This window comes from Lepidochelys kempii, chromosome 28 (assembly GCF_965140265.1).
Source record: "Lepidochelys kempii isolate rLepKem1 chromosome 28, rLepKem1.hap2, whole genome shotgun sequence".
Taxonomy (NCBI): domain Eukaryota; kingdom Metazoa; phylum Chordata; order Testudines; family Cheloniidae; genus Lepidochelys; species Lepidochelys kempii.
Window position 1 is genome coordinate 4428182 of NC_133283.1, and position 13812 is coordinate 4441993.

Consider the following 13812-nt stretch of genomic DNA (forward strand, 5'->3'; position numbering starts at 1 on the left):
TCACAGACGCAGGGAGCTCTATAGAAGCGAAGGGAATGGACAGGCACAGTAAAAGAAAACCAAAGTGTTTTCTACACCAGCATGGCTCAAGAGCATTGGACTATATTGTCGTCTTCGCTTCTCTGTGCTAATCCAAGGACTTTCCAGTGCTGTGTTTTGGTTGACTAATAAACCCTGCTATGTTTTAAAAGTCTGCCCAATGTCACAGCAAAAACTTGCTCTGTGCATTGACTGAGGAACAGTCTCTGAAGAGGAGTGTCGTTCAGCTGGACCTGCTGGGCAGAGCTCACAGGTTGAAATAGGAGTGTTGAAGCCGGAGGCTCAGTCTCTGATGTTGAAGCTCCATGGCTCATCCTTGTGGAAGAGTGGGACCCCTTGGGGGTCTAGTGCACTCAAGGGGCACCTCCCAAGGAGTGTTTAAAAGCCAGGGCATTGCACAGATCCTATGGATCCATGACAGTGTCAGTGTGCCTTATGGGGAAAAGATATAAAACAAGAAAAGCATCTGAATACGTATTTACCATTGTCCCCTCATCAGTTCTCTTGGGAATCCCTGATAGTTTCCGAAGTATATTAAAACCTTCCTTAAAAGCTTACATCTTGGTTATCAGGTCATGTCAGTTTGTAGCCCAAAAAGATCCTCCTCAGTCAGCTCAAACTCAGCTGTTTCTCCCCAAAAAGTCTGTCGTCTTCAGTCTCCTGAAAGAGGTAAAATCAGTCACTACCCCTTTCTGCATGGGGCAAAGCTTCAAAAGCTGGAGAGCTGCATGCCCAGGCTTGAGATCTGGGGTTCATCACCCCGTAGTGACACCAGATTGCACAGGAAGCCCACCCCTCAGCCCTCCCCGGTATCATCTGGCCCATCTCAGCATCCTAGTCTGTGAAGTATTCATACTTGCAAGGGCTGCCTCAAATATACAGATAACAGTCATAACTCGTGGCAGTGTTTGCTGGCAATGAAAACCGAGTAATTGACAAATATGAACTATATATAATCCTTTAGAGGGTGAAAGTGCATTGGGGGGAGGGGACAGGAGCCAGCTGTGTGGGGGAGGTGGGGCCCAAACACTGGGCATTGAGAGCCTAGAGCCAGCTGTGTGCTGGAGAGACGGGGCATGAACCAGCTATGTGCAGGGGAGAGGTGCTGTGGATACGGCCGCGAGCAGCTGTGAGTGCCGTCCTCTCTGCAGCATGATGAGAGAGCCTGGCGTCCCACTGCCGATCCCAGACTTGTCTGAGGAGGGAAGAAATTGGCATCAAGTCTCAACCGCAGCCAGCCTGTGCCCTGGGGAGGAGACGGGTGTCTCCAGGGAGAAATCTGGGGGATTGTGACCCTGCATGCCCCACCCACCCTCTGATCAGCAATTCCGGATATTAACAGTGATTCCAGAAACAAAGAGTAATTTCGGGAAAAAATGCAGTCCTAGCGACAATTTCCGGAAAACACTGGCCCTGGTTGTAACATTAAATCCGATAGTCTCAAGATCTAGGCCTGTGTTGATCAGATCTGTCACTCTGCCTTCACGGAGTTCACTCTGCTGGTGGGTTCTACCCCTTCCCCCATTCTGTGTCTGCCTTGTCTATTTAGATTGTAACTTCTTCAGGGCACGGGCCATCAACGCTTCTCGGTTTGTACTGTGCCTAGCAAAATGAGGACCCACTGTTAGTTGGCCCTTAGGCAGTAAGGTAATGAATATGATTTATGATAATCATCTCCTGGCACTTTGAGCCAAGGAAGCCGGCCTTCGGATGTTACTACTTAAAAGTGAGCTGGGCTTAAAAGCATGGAATATTCTTTGTGACAAGTATCTGACAAATTCCACTGACCTCCCTTATTTTCTTTGCCTTGAGCAGGGTTTCCAGTTTCCAAATCTGATGTGATCTCGCAGCTGGAACGAGGGGAAGAGCCGTGGGTCCCAGACCTCCACGGCTCTGAGAAAGAAGTGCTCCTGAGAGCTGCCTGCACAGGTGAGGAATTGATTAAACCAACCCCAAAACTGTCGGTGAGTACAGGAAACATTTGGGATGCCCTACAAAGATCTTGTGAGCTCTCCAAGTTCAGGATTGTTCCCTGCAGATGTGGAATCGTTAGGCAGAGGTCACTCATGGCTTCCCACCTATCCTGACTGAAAACTGGCAACAGATTCCTCTCCAATCTCTCTTTCCCCTGAGAGTTCTGGTGAGATTCAGACCCAGAACTGATCCCTTCCTCTCTCTCCTCTGGGGAAGGGTTTGGGGAAAATAAGATCCTGATAGATTTGATCTCTCCCGCACATATTTTGGTTTGTTCACCCCTTTTTCCATTCCTCTCTCTGAGATTTCCTTTCTCTCAGGTGCAGGGAGTCACCTATGCCTGGATTCTCTCTGTCTCCCATCAGGTGATGGGATGGTGAGTGAGAACAAGGAGAAACTCCAGCAGGAAGATGCTGAACAAGTATTACCACATGAGATGTTCTCAGGAGGCTCCAAAGGGAATGTTTCCGGGAGTTGTGGACTCCCAGAAAAAGCAAAAGCCTGTGAGAGTCAGCACAGGCAAGAGGAAAACTTGAGTAGCCAGTCAGACCTTATGACATGCGAGAGAATCAACTTGGAAGAGACACGCTACACATGCCATGAGTGTGGGAAAAGTTTCAATGGGACCTCTGACCTTCTCACACATCAGAGAATCCACAGAGAAGAGAAACCCTACATGTGCTCTGACTGTGGGAAATGCTTCAATCGGAGCTCAGCCCTTATCACACATCGCAGGATGCACTCAGGAGAGACACCTTACACGTGCTCTGAGTGCGGGAAACGCTTCCGTTATAGCTCAGGCCTTACCATACATCAGCGAATCCACACAGGAGAGAGGCCCTACACATGCTCTGAGTGCGGGAAGCGCTTCAGTCAGAGCTCACACCTTATCATACATCGTAGAATCCACACAGGAGAGACACGCTACACATGCCATGAGTGTGGGAAGTGCTTCAATCACAGGTCAAACTTTATCACACATTGGAGAACCCACACTGGAGAGAAACCCTACACCTGCTCTGAGTGTGGGAAAGGCTTCAGTCGGAGCTCAACCCTTACCATACATCAGCGAATCCACACAGGGGAGACGCCCTACACCTGCTCTGAGTGTGGGAAACACTTCAACCAGAGCTCAACCCTTACCATACATCAGCGAATCCACACAGGGGAGATGCCCTACGCATGCTCGGAGTGCGGGAAACGCTTCCGTTATAGCTCATACCTTATCTCACATCAGCGAATCCACACAGGAGATTTGCTGTACGTGTGCTCTGAGTGCGGGAAAAGCTTCAACCAGAGCTCGACCCTCATCTCACATCAGCGAATCCACACAGGAGAGATGCCCTACACGTGCTCTGAGTGCGGGAAAAGCTTCCGTTATAGCTCAGGCCTTACCATACATCAGAGAATCCACACAGGAGAGACGCCCTACACATGCTCTGAGTGCGGGAAAAGCTTCAATCGGAGGTCAAGCCTTATCACACATTGGAGAATCCACACAGGGGAGACGCCCTACACATGTTCCGAGTGCGGGAAAAGCTTCAGTCGGAGCTCACACCTTATCAGACATCAGACAATCCACACAGGAGACACGCCTTACACGTGCTCCGAGTGCGGGAAAAGCTTCAATCAGAGCTCAAACCTGATCACACATCAGAGGATCCACACAGGGGCGACGCCCTACACCTGCTCGGAGTGTGGGAAAAGCTTCAATCAGAGCTCAAACCTGATCACCCATCAGAGGATCCACACAGGGGAGACGCCCTTCACGTGCTCTGAGTGTGGGAAAAGCTTTAGTCTGCACTCTCACCTTATCACACATCGTAGGATCCACACAGGGGAGAAACCCTACACGTGCTCTGAGTGCGGGAAACGCTTCAATCGGAGCTCAAACCTTATCACACATCGGAGAATCCACACGGGAGAGACGCCCTCCACGTGCTCAAACTTCAATCGGAGCTAGTGTGACCAGACAGCCAATGTAAAAAATTGGGACAGGAGGTAGGGGGTGAATAGGAGCCTATATGAGAAAAAGACCCAAGAATTGGGACTGTCGCTATAAAATTGGGGCATCTGATCACCCTAATCGTAGCTCAACCCTTATTAGACATCAGAAAATGCACATGAGAGAGAACTGTAACGAATGCCTTGACGAGGGCTGGCCAAAGATTTATTTTTTTTTTACATCACATTTGCTAATTCCCACTTAGTGATCTGTGCACCATCTTCACCGTGGTCGCTCAGCTCCCCCAGATGAGTTGCCTGCTTCTGCCTTTTTGCAGCTCACCCTTCTTTGGGGTTAGTCCTGTGATCTTTTCTATGAACTCGTTTCCTTTTAAGTCGAAGGAGCGTGTGTCCCTCCAGTCAGGAATGTTCATCAGCTCCAGGTGGGAGAGAGACGTTTGATCCCAACAAGCTACACTGAGGCAAAAACTAACCGTGCCGTACATCCACTAGGACTGTACATGGCGTTGGCTGCTCAAGTTAGTGATCTTGGTGTTAAAAGACAATTACAGTTGTCGTGCAGATGCAGCCGAGGTGCAGTGGTTGGCATTAGCTTTCCCCTTGACCTGACCTAAACGCCATCACATGTCCTAGTCTTAACAAACCCTGAGCATCACGGTTATACTGTTCCCCCATTTAAAAACAATTGTTAGTCATCAAGTTCCACCTTCGGGAAAAAATTGTTTCATTCCCAATTCCAATTGCTCTGATGTTGCTTCACGTTTTGCTGGAGAGCAGATATTTTTACTACCGTTTTCCTCACTTCAATATATTTTAAGTATAACAAAGAGCAGGAACAGGGAAGGGCTAGGGAAAAATGTCATTTCCCCTCTGTAACAACAGAAGAACATAGGGTAAATCAGAGGGATTCCCCATCGCCATCCCAATCCCCCTGTTGTTCAATTGGTAAGGTCAATATTTCCCTAAAGGGCTGGGAAGAGGATTCCCTAGTAAATGATTTGGAACTAAGCAAAACACCCATTCATTTGCCTCCCAAAGCAGTTTTGGCCCAGGCCCTGCAGGAAGTTGCTCCTGAAGATCTCCCCTTCCTCATCAGGTGCATATTGCCTATTATTTGGGAAATGCAATCCCTTCCTAGGTAGAGATGGGGAAAAATGGAAGTGACATTTGTGTTCAGCTCACTCCTGGGAGATGCTGCAAAGGTGTAGGAAATGAAATCCATGAGGAATGTGATAGAGCTGCAGAAAGACACCTATTTTGAATACATACCTGACATTTGGTGTCTTACAGGGATTCTGAGCTGCACCTGAATTTAGTCCCTAATTTAAATCTGTGCCATCAGATTAAAGAAACAAAAGGGCATATTTGGGGGAGTTCTACCTCAGTATCGCTACTGGTATGTCGTGTGGTTGGTGAAGAATTCTACGCCAGAGCCGTGTAAAATTGCTACAACTAAGGTCAAAGATTTGACAAGAACCCGGGTAGAAATTGCAGGTACTCGTGGTTGATTTTTCACCCCAGAGATGGACGCTATGGTGACCTGTGGCCCAGGTAAACTGTTTTTAGAACGCTGCTCCCTAGTTAAGTGGCATTGATCACGGTCCTAAAGGATGCCATGATGAAATTGGGAACAACCGTCCTTTACCATTTGGATCCCAAGTTTCATGAAGCACAGAGAGAAACAGCGGATTCCTTCAGAGCCATGCCATGCCTATGGGTCCCAATCTGGCTGCCTTGTTGGACAAGAAGCACTTCCATGCTGGTTAAATGATGGTAGCCAATGGGGGAGTGTATCAGATTCCAAGTTCAGGCTGCAGGATCCATGAGTGCTGAGTCCCGAGTTTGTGGTTTGGTCCGTTAGTTTTGCTCTTGAGTCTAATGCATTTGTATCACTTCTCCACCTCTTGCTACTCTGGAAGATTAGAAAGTGTGAAAGTAGAGCACAGGTGGTTTTTTCTCATGATGCAGCTTTCCCACATAGTGTGAGACCCCTTCCACCCACACTTCTGGGAGAAGACCCAGGGAGAAATGAACCCTCAGAAATGGAAGGCTCCTAGGTTATGGTAGAATGTGACTTCACATGAAGCTCATTGGGTGGAAATGGGAATTAAGAGAAAACTGCCCAAAAGGTTTATATTTTGTAATCTTTGAATAAATTCTCAGCGACAATGTAATTAAATATTAAGTTAATTAGTGTAAAGTAAGAGGCTGATTCTGTGAAAACTGTCAGTGTTACAATATAATTCAGGTTTTCTCCTAGTTCTCTCCCTGCTCCCTCCTACTATATCGGAAATGGTGGCTAATCCTGAAAAGTGAAACCTCACTCCGAAGGAATTAGAGTGGGGGGAACATATGAGAGAAATAGCATGTACGAAAATAGAGACGCAGTATAGACTGGAATGATTTTTATTTCAAATGGAATTTATTTTGATAAACTTTAAAATAAATTTTCTGTTAAGAGGAAAATTGCTCGAGAGAAGCTGTGGAAGCTTTTACCCAGTTAGAGGGGAACAGCCAGAGAGTTCCCCCGTTTGCTTGTTTGCTAAACAAAAACACATCAGGCAGGAGATGTCAGAATTTCAAATGGTGATGGATGCATGATGATTTATTTTTGCAACCAGTTATTTTTGTGGGTGCTGAGGCCCTTTTCCTTTTGAGGAGGCCAGCTGTTTGAGCCTAGCTGTTTAACCCTCAGACCTGGCCATGGAAACCTCCCCATTACTGGCCTTATGTTTCTTTCATGTTTAATACCTTTGGGGTTCGCACCTCCACACAACATGCGGTTTATGACAGCAGGTACTTTGAGAAAACTGCTGGGTTAAGCGGGGCTTTTTCAAACTGACATTGGCCCCAAACTCTGACTCACTTCAACTGGAGTGCGACACGTCTGTATTGAAGGATTCGTTCACAACTGATTTGCCCAGAGACCTCGGGGGAGGTGTGGTAAGGTAGAGTACGCTGGAATCTACAACAATAAAGGTAAGGGTGGAAGTCCTTCAGCTTTCAGATCAGCAAACATGTTGTGTTCACTCCCTCTGAAGCATCTGGCACTGGTCACTCTTAGGCTAGATGGACCATTGGTCTGACCTAGTGTAACCAGTCTTGCGTTCTATGTTATATAAGTCATCTAAGAGAGACTTACTGCCAGGATCCCAGGACTGATCCCTCTGGGGAATGAAACACAACATCGACAGGCTATGCAGCCTTCGCTAGTCTCCTTGTACCTGAAAAGCCTGCTAGGCCGACGTGCTGGACCATCTATTGCATTACCTGGTTCCTAAACTGCAGCTACGGTTCCTACTCCAGGTGAATCCAAAGATGAAGAGCTACAGAGATCCAGCCCCTTGTAATCTTTGAAATTTATTTTCCTTTTTCAATTTTTGTCTATTGCTGTTTTTTTTATGAACATGGAGCCTTCCCAGCCCTTCTAGTAGATTAGGGAGTAACAGTGTGGCTCAGTTCATGTGAGTGTGTGAACACCTCTGAAATCTACACAGGGAAGATGCAAGAGGACGAGGAGAAGTATTAACTACACAATAGTGAAAACTGAGGAGAAAACTGTAATTCGCTTTGAGGTTGTGGTCTAAATGTAAGCAATAATTTGGTTTCAGTATTGAAAAATTCAGCTGGCTAAATCTGGAATGCACTGCCTGGGTGAAAATCTCCCGTTGGGGTTTCGGCATCACTAAATATGCCCTTCTCTCCTTGGGTTGCTGTTTTTGGAATTATAAGGGTTGATTTTTCTGCTGTATTAATCTGATGGCTTGACTAAATTGATGACTTGATTCCAACCCAATATTCGGTTAACTCATTGATTTACTGATTTCACTTGAACTTTATCATTGTACTTAGTTCGCTGAGTAGTATTTATAGTCATTTAGCCTTACTGATGTGTGTTCTTGGCTTTATTCATTCGTGTTAATAAAGCATGTAACTGGGATCTTGAGTCATTTCTTTCAATAAGCAACGGGGGCTGGCACTGAGGAGACTCGAAGCGGAGATCAGCCACTCCATGTCTGAGCCTTATCAGATTCCTCTAAATTAACACTTTGTTTCCCAAAGGGGAGCAAGGGAGGGGGCATTTATCTTTGTTCCAGCTGTGGCTGGGTGGGGAGGTAGAGCTCAGACCATCATGAAGGAAAGTAAGCTTCCCTACCCAGGTTTTCAGGAATTTGGGGAGAGGGTGCAGTGTGTCTGAGTAAGGAGAGATCAGTGAGGTGGGGCTGATCTGAGTAGGGCTCAGGGGTCTTGCTCTGCAGTCTCTGCCATGGCCATGCCCAATCCTTACCCCAGTCTGGTTTGCCCAGGGGTTGGGCCTCGTCAGGCCAAGACGGGGTTGGAGGTCTAGTTGGAAGGGCTTTAAAAGGTAGTGGACAGCTTGTAGATTTCAGCCAGCAGGATGTCGGCAGAGTAAATGTGTGTGTGTTAATGGGACGTTGCTGAAAGAGGACAGGATGAAGGCGGTGCGGGCAACTGTAACTACATCTTCTGCTTCTCAGAAGCTTGAGTTTTCCAGATGTAGAGGTTCTGCAAGGGCCTGGTATTGCACCAGCCAACCTTAACTCTACATTAAGGGAGTGTTTTGCCCTTTAACTATCTCTCGGTATTAACGGGGCCATGAGGCTGACTCCAGAGCTAAATGCTTAGAAAGGAAACAATGAAACTCTCCATTGTTCATGACTCATCTTAAAAAAAAATCATGTCCCTCCTGTCTGCACTGGCGAAGCTTTACCCTGTGAATAGCTCTCATTTCATTTCTTAGTTAATAACGTTTTAGCTAGTTTCCTATAAACCTGGCTTTGGAGTGAGATCTGAGGCCTAGTCTACACTAGCCCTACAAATTGACATAAATTATGCTCGTTAAGCTACGTAAATTACGTAACTCAAATTGAGGTACCTTACATTGACTTAATGCGGTGGTCACACTGCACTAAGTCGACGGGAGATGTTTTTGTTGAGGTGGATTAATTAAGATAACAGGAAAGTGCTGTCCCGTCAACTCATCATGTCTTCACCAGACCGCTGTGTCGACCACCGTGGTGCCCTTTTAGCCACGTAGTGTAGACAAGGCCTGAGGTGCAAGTGAGCTGAAGTACGTGATTGGTCCCTCGGGACTGGATATCTTCTGATGTTTGGAGTAAAACATTTATCACACCCTTAAGCGTGCTTGTGTGGTGAGATAGATTGGAGCGCCCAAGGGGACTGGGGCTGCCCTGTGAGTCTGTCATAGCGCTTCGGGCGTTCACGGTTGCTACTGGGTTGCTGAAATCTAATCATGGAACCCAAACCGAGTTTGGGGCCTCTGCCCTGTTTTTTGACAGTCCGTTGTGAGGTTGGCACTCCCGGTTGTGAGCCACGCCAGGCAGCGTGACGCCCCCATCCCTGAGCTGTCGCTAAGGCTTGGTCTATAGCGTGAAATTAGGTTGGTATACCTATGTCACTCGGGGATGTAAAAAATCCACCCCCCTGAGTGATGCGGTGAGACCGAACAAATCCCCAGTGTACACAGCTGGGTCAGTGGGAGTGCTTCTTTGACACCAGCTCCAAATCCCCTTCATGCCCCCATCAATGCCCCCAACCCCACCCAACCTCCCATCACCAACCCACAGCCCAACTCTGCACACACACCATCACCTCTAAACCATCCCACATCCCCTTGATACCTGCACAGACCCCCATCACACCACCCTCCCGCAATTGCTGTCATTCACCTCATCAACCCCAGCCGTGGACGCACCCATTTTCCCTTCCAGCTGTCCCCAAACCTCCTAAAATCACGAACCCTCCAATGTCACATACCCCTCTCTCACTCATTGTCACCCACGTTGCACACAGCCCCATGCTGCAAACCAACCCAAATCCCCCTTACATCCTCCATCAAGCCTTTCCCTGCACATAGCCTTATCCACCCCAACCATATACACACACCCAGCACCCCCTCCCCCAAATTCCCTTCATACCCTCTATCACCTCCAGCCATGCACAGGACCCCATCACATCCAACCAGCATGACCTTACTAATACAGCCAAGACATCCAGGAAAGGGTTCCCTCAAAACTAATGAAAGGTATCTACAGATGTATGTTATAATAAACAAGACCGGGTAACCGATATGGGGTGCTGATGATTCAATTATGTTCTGGAATTGCTAAGAGTTCCTTGTTATTTCAGATGGGTTCTGTGAGGGGTGAAAAAAATGACACCTTGGAAGATGTTAACTCATTAAGAACTGTCAATTGTCGCAGCTTTTAGTAATAATGACCAGGTTAGAAATGTCCTTTTACTCATCAATCATAAGAACGGCCATACTGGGTCAGACCAAATGTCCATCTAGTCCAGTATCTTGTTTTCCAACAATGGCCAATGCCAGGTGCTTCAGAGGGAATGAACAGAACAGGGAATCATCAAGTGATCCATGCCATATCACCCATTCCCACCTTCTGGCAAACAGAGGCTAGGGACACCATCTCTGCCCATCATGGCTAATAGCCCGTGATGGACCTATCCTCCATGAACTTATCTAGTTCTTTTTTTTTTAACCCTGTTATAGTCTTGGCCTTCACAACATCCTCTGGCAAGGAGTTCCACAGGTTGACTGTGCATTGTGTGAAGAAATACTTCCTTTTGTTTGTTTTAAACCGGCTGCCAAATAATTTCATTCAGTGACCCCTAGTTCTTGTGTTATGAGGCATAAATAACATTTCCTTATTTACTTTCTCCACACCAGTCATATCCCCCCCTTAGTCGCGTCTTTTCCAAGCTGAAAACTCCCAATCTTATTAATCGCTCCTCATATGGAAGCCGTTCCATACCCCGAATCATTTTGTTGCCCTTTTCTGAACCTTTTCCAATTCCAATAGATCTTTTTTGAGATGAGGTGAGCAGATGTGCATGCAATATTCCAGATGTGAGCATACTATGGATTTATATAGAGGGACTATGATATTTTCTGTCTTCTTGTCTGTCTCTTTCCTAAGGATTCCCAACGTTCTGTTTGCTTTTTTCACGGCCGCTGCACACTGAGTGGATGTCTTCCAAGAACTAGCCACAAGGACTCCAAGATCTCTTTCTGGAGTGGTAACTGCTAATTTAGACCCCGCCATTTTATGTGGGTAGGTAAACTGGTGGCCATCAAAGAAATTCCATCCGTAATTAGAAAAACAGAACACACAATCAAATCTATTGTGCGGCAATATTTTCCCTTGTCAAAAGAAGTCTCTTTGTCTCATGCCCTATAAAAGGAGCGGGTTGGAAAGTTTGCTTTGTGAATGAGCACCGTCAGCACTATATCAGACGCAGAGACCAACTAACTTCTCTTCACCCTTGATAAAGGGCGGTGATGTACACCTTCTTTCTGTATAGTGCGGCATTAGGCTTTCATCAGATAACTTCATTTGACCTCGCAGGCTGATCTCGAATCGTTAGCCTATTCAAACCTGCCACAGACTCTTTGGTAAATCAGTGTTGAAAATAGTCAGCAGCACTGGAAAGTCCAAAGTGAGCTCCGTCGCCTGAAAACCGGGTTGGTGCTTCCGCATTAGGCAGGGGCCACTGTGGTGTAGGACAGTAGCTAGGGCTGTGGGGGGGATATCCCTGAGGGGCAGAAGGTATGGGTGAGAGCCCAGGATTAATGGCTGGCCTCTCCAAGAGATTCTTTTGTTTCATTTACCATCAGCAGGATGGTGGAGGTGGGGGGTCATCCTGGGATAATGGAAGCCACGGACCACTACTGCCCCCAGCAAGGGCATGGAGACCCTCACATCCCGCACCCACCAATACCCTTCAGCAGGGGGTGAGGTATCTCTGTATCCAGGGCACAGACTGCCCCCCACCTCAAACTCTGCTGACTAGGATCCAGCCCTGCTGCAAAAGCAACTGCTACAGGCCCGCCCCCCACTAACCCAGAAACCCCCGAGCAAAGAATGATGGGCTGCTCAGGGCTGGCCATGAGAACGTGCTTTCCGTGTGGCTTTGAGAATATGAGAACAGCCACAATGGGTCAGACCAAACTGCCATCTCGCCCAGTGTCCTGTCTTCCACAGTGGCCAAGGCCAGGTGCCCAAGAGAAATGAACAGAACAGGTGATCATCAAGTGATTCATTCCCCGTCACCCATTTCCAGCTTCTGGCAAACAGAGGCTAGGGACACCCTCCCTGCCCATCCCGGCTAATAGCCATTGATGGACCTGTCCTCCATGAATTTATCTAGTTCTTTTTAGAACCTTGTTATAGTCTTGGCCGTCACAACGTCCTCTGGCAATTGAGTTCCACAGGTTGACTGTTTTATTGTGACCCTTCCCCTCCCCCTCTATGCAGGGTGACCAGACAGCAAGTGTGAAAAATTGGGACGGGGGTGGGGGGTAATAGGAGCTTATATAAGTAAAAGACCCCAAAATCGGGACTGTCCCTATAAAATCGGGACATCTGGTCACCCTACCTCTATGGCAGTGGTTTTCAAACTTTTTTTCTGGTGACCCAGTTGAAGAAAATTGTTGATGCCCATGACACAATGAAGCTGGGGATGAGGGGTTTGTGGTGTGGTAGGGGGCTCTGGGCTTGGGCAGGGGGTCAGGATTCAGGAGCGGTCAGGGCTCAGGCCAGGGTTGAGGAGTTTGGAATGCAGGAAGGTGTCTGGGTTTGGGGGGGCTCAGGGCTGGGGCAGGGGATTGGGGCATGGGGTTAGGGCACAGAATTGCCTCAGTGACGAAGTGGGGGTTCAAGAACAGGCTTCCTGCTTGCCCTGGAACTGTGGTCCATGCTGCACCCTGGAAGTGGCCAGCAGCAGTCCGGTTCCTAGGCAGAGGCACGCAAATGGCTCCACACAGCTCTCGCCCCCAGACAAAGCCCACTCCAGCTCCCATTGACTGGGAACTGGCCAATGGCAGTGCGGAGCCAGCACTTGTGGTGGGGACAGCGCACACAGACCTGTGGCCCCTCTGCCTAGGAGCCGAACTGCTGCTGGCCACTTCCGGGGCACAGAGCAATGTCAGAACAAATAGGGACTAGCCTGCATTAGCTGGGCAGCACCACTGGTGGGAGTTTTAACAGCCCGGTCAACGGTGCTGACCAGAGCCGCCATGAACCAGTGCCTTACGTTCTACAAAGCAGTACTGGATTGCAACCCACAAGTTTTAAAATCACTGCCTTAGGATATTGTGCCACCATGTGGGTGTTTCATTTCCCTCCCCAGTTTCACACAGAGACATACTTTCCTTTGCACAGATCCATGAACAGCAAAACTTCTCTGTGTCTCTTGTCTCAGCCAGGGCATTCAATTCCATTTAAACCTTCTCTCCTGGAATGGGAATGGTCAGACAGAGGGGATGTGACCACCCTCAGCCCTGACAGTGAGATACTCACTCTCCTCTTTCTTCATGCTGCTGTTGTTATTCCATGAAAGGTTAAGGATGGAATAAAAAGCTGAGGTCACTCTAGGGTGAGGAAAGAAAGGAGCCACCAATCTCATGGCAAATCTCAGTTCCCCGGAGAAAACCTGCCCCCGTTATTGCAATCACTGATGTGCTGGCAATATGATGGGAAAGGGACTGTCTGAATTATCGAGGCAGGAAACGGACAACAATCTACAGCAACGTCATTAACCACAGACACACTCTCATCATGCTCCAGCCGGAAGGGAAATGAACAGAAACTCCTGCTATTCAGCCATGGACACACTTACACAACCACACAGCAGCGAGTGTATTGTGGAAGCTGGTCTGAAGAAACAACTGGAAATGATCACTCAGTGAGAACAGAACTAGAGTGTCGTGATAAATCTGTGGCAATCAAGTAGCGGTGGCCAAGTGGCTAAGGTAATAGACTACAAATCCATTGG

At 47.8% G+C, this 13812-nt stretch overlaps 1 protein-coding gene across 7 annotated transcripts in view; it reads left to right on the forward strand.

Annotated features, from left to right (window-relative positions):
* LOC140904217 (uncharacterized) overlaps positions 1-13812 on the forward strand; it is an 83413-nt gene that overhangs the window by 17790 nt on the left and 51811 nt on the right. For 5 of the 7 annotated variants that reach the window (XM_073326620.1, XM_073326629.1, XM_073326621.1 and 2 more), the window contains 2 exons: positions 1855-1968; positions 2334-4069. In XM_073326620.1, the coding sequence (XP_073182721.1) occupies positions 1855-1968; positions 2334-3976 (1757 nt within the window). In that variant the 3' untranslated portion in view covers positions 3977-4069. Of the gene's footprint in view, positions 1-1854; positions 1969-2333; positions 4070-13812 lie in introns of those variants that run through there. The other 2 variants (XM_073326624.1, XM_073326626.1) reach the window with 2 other exon arrangements.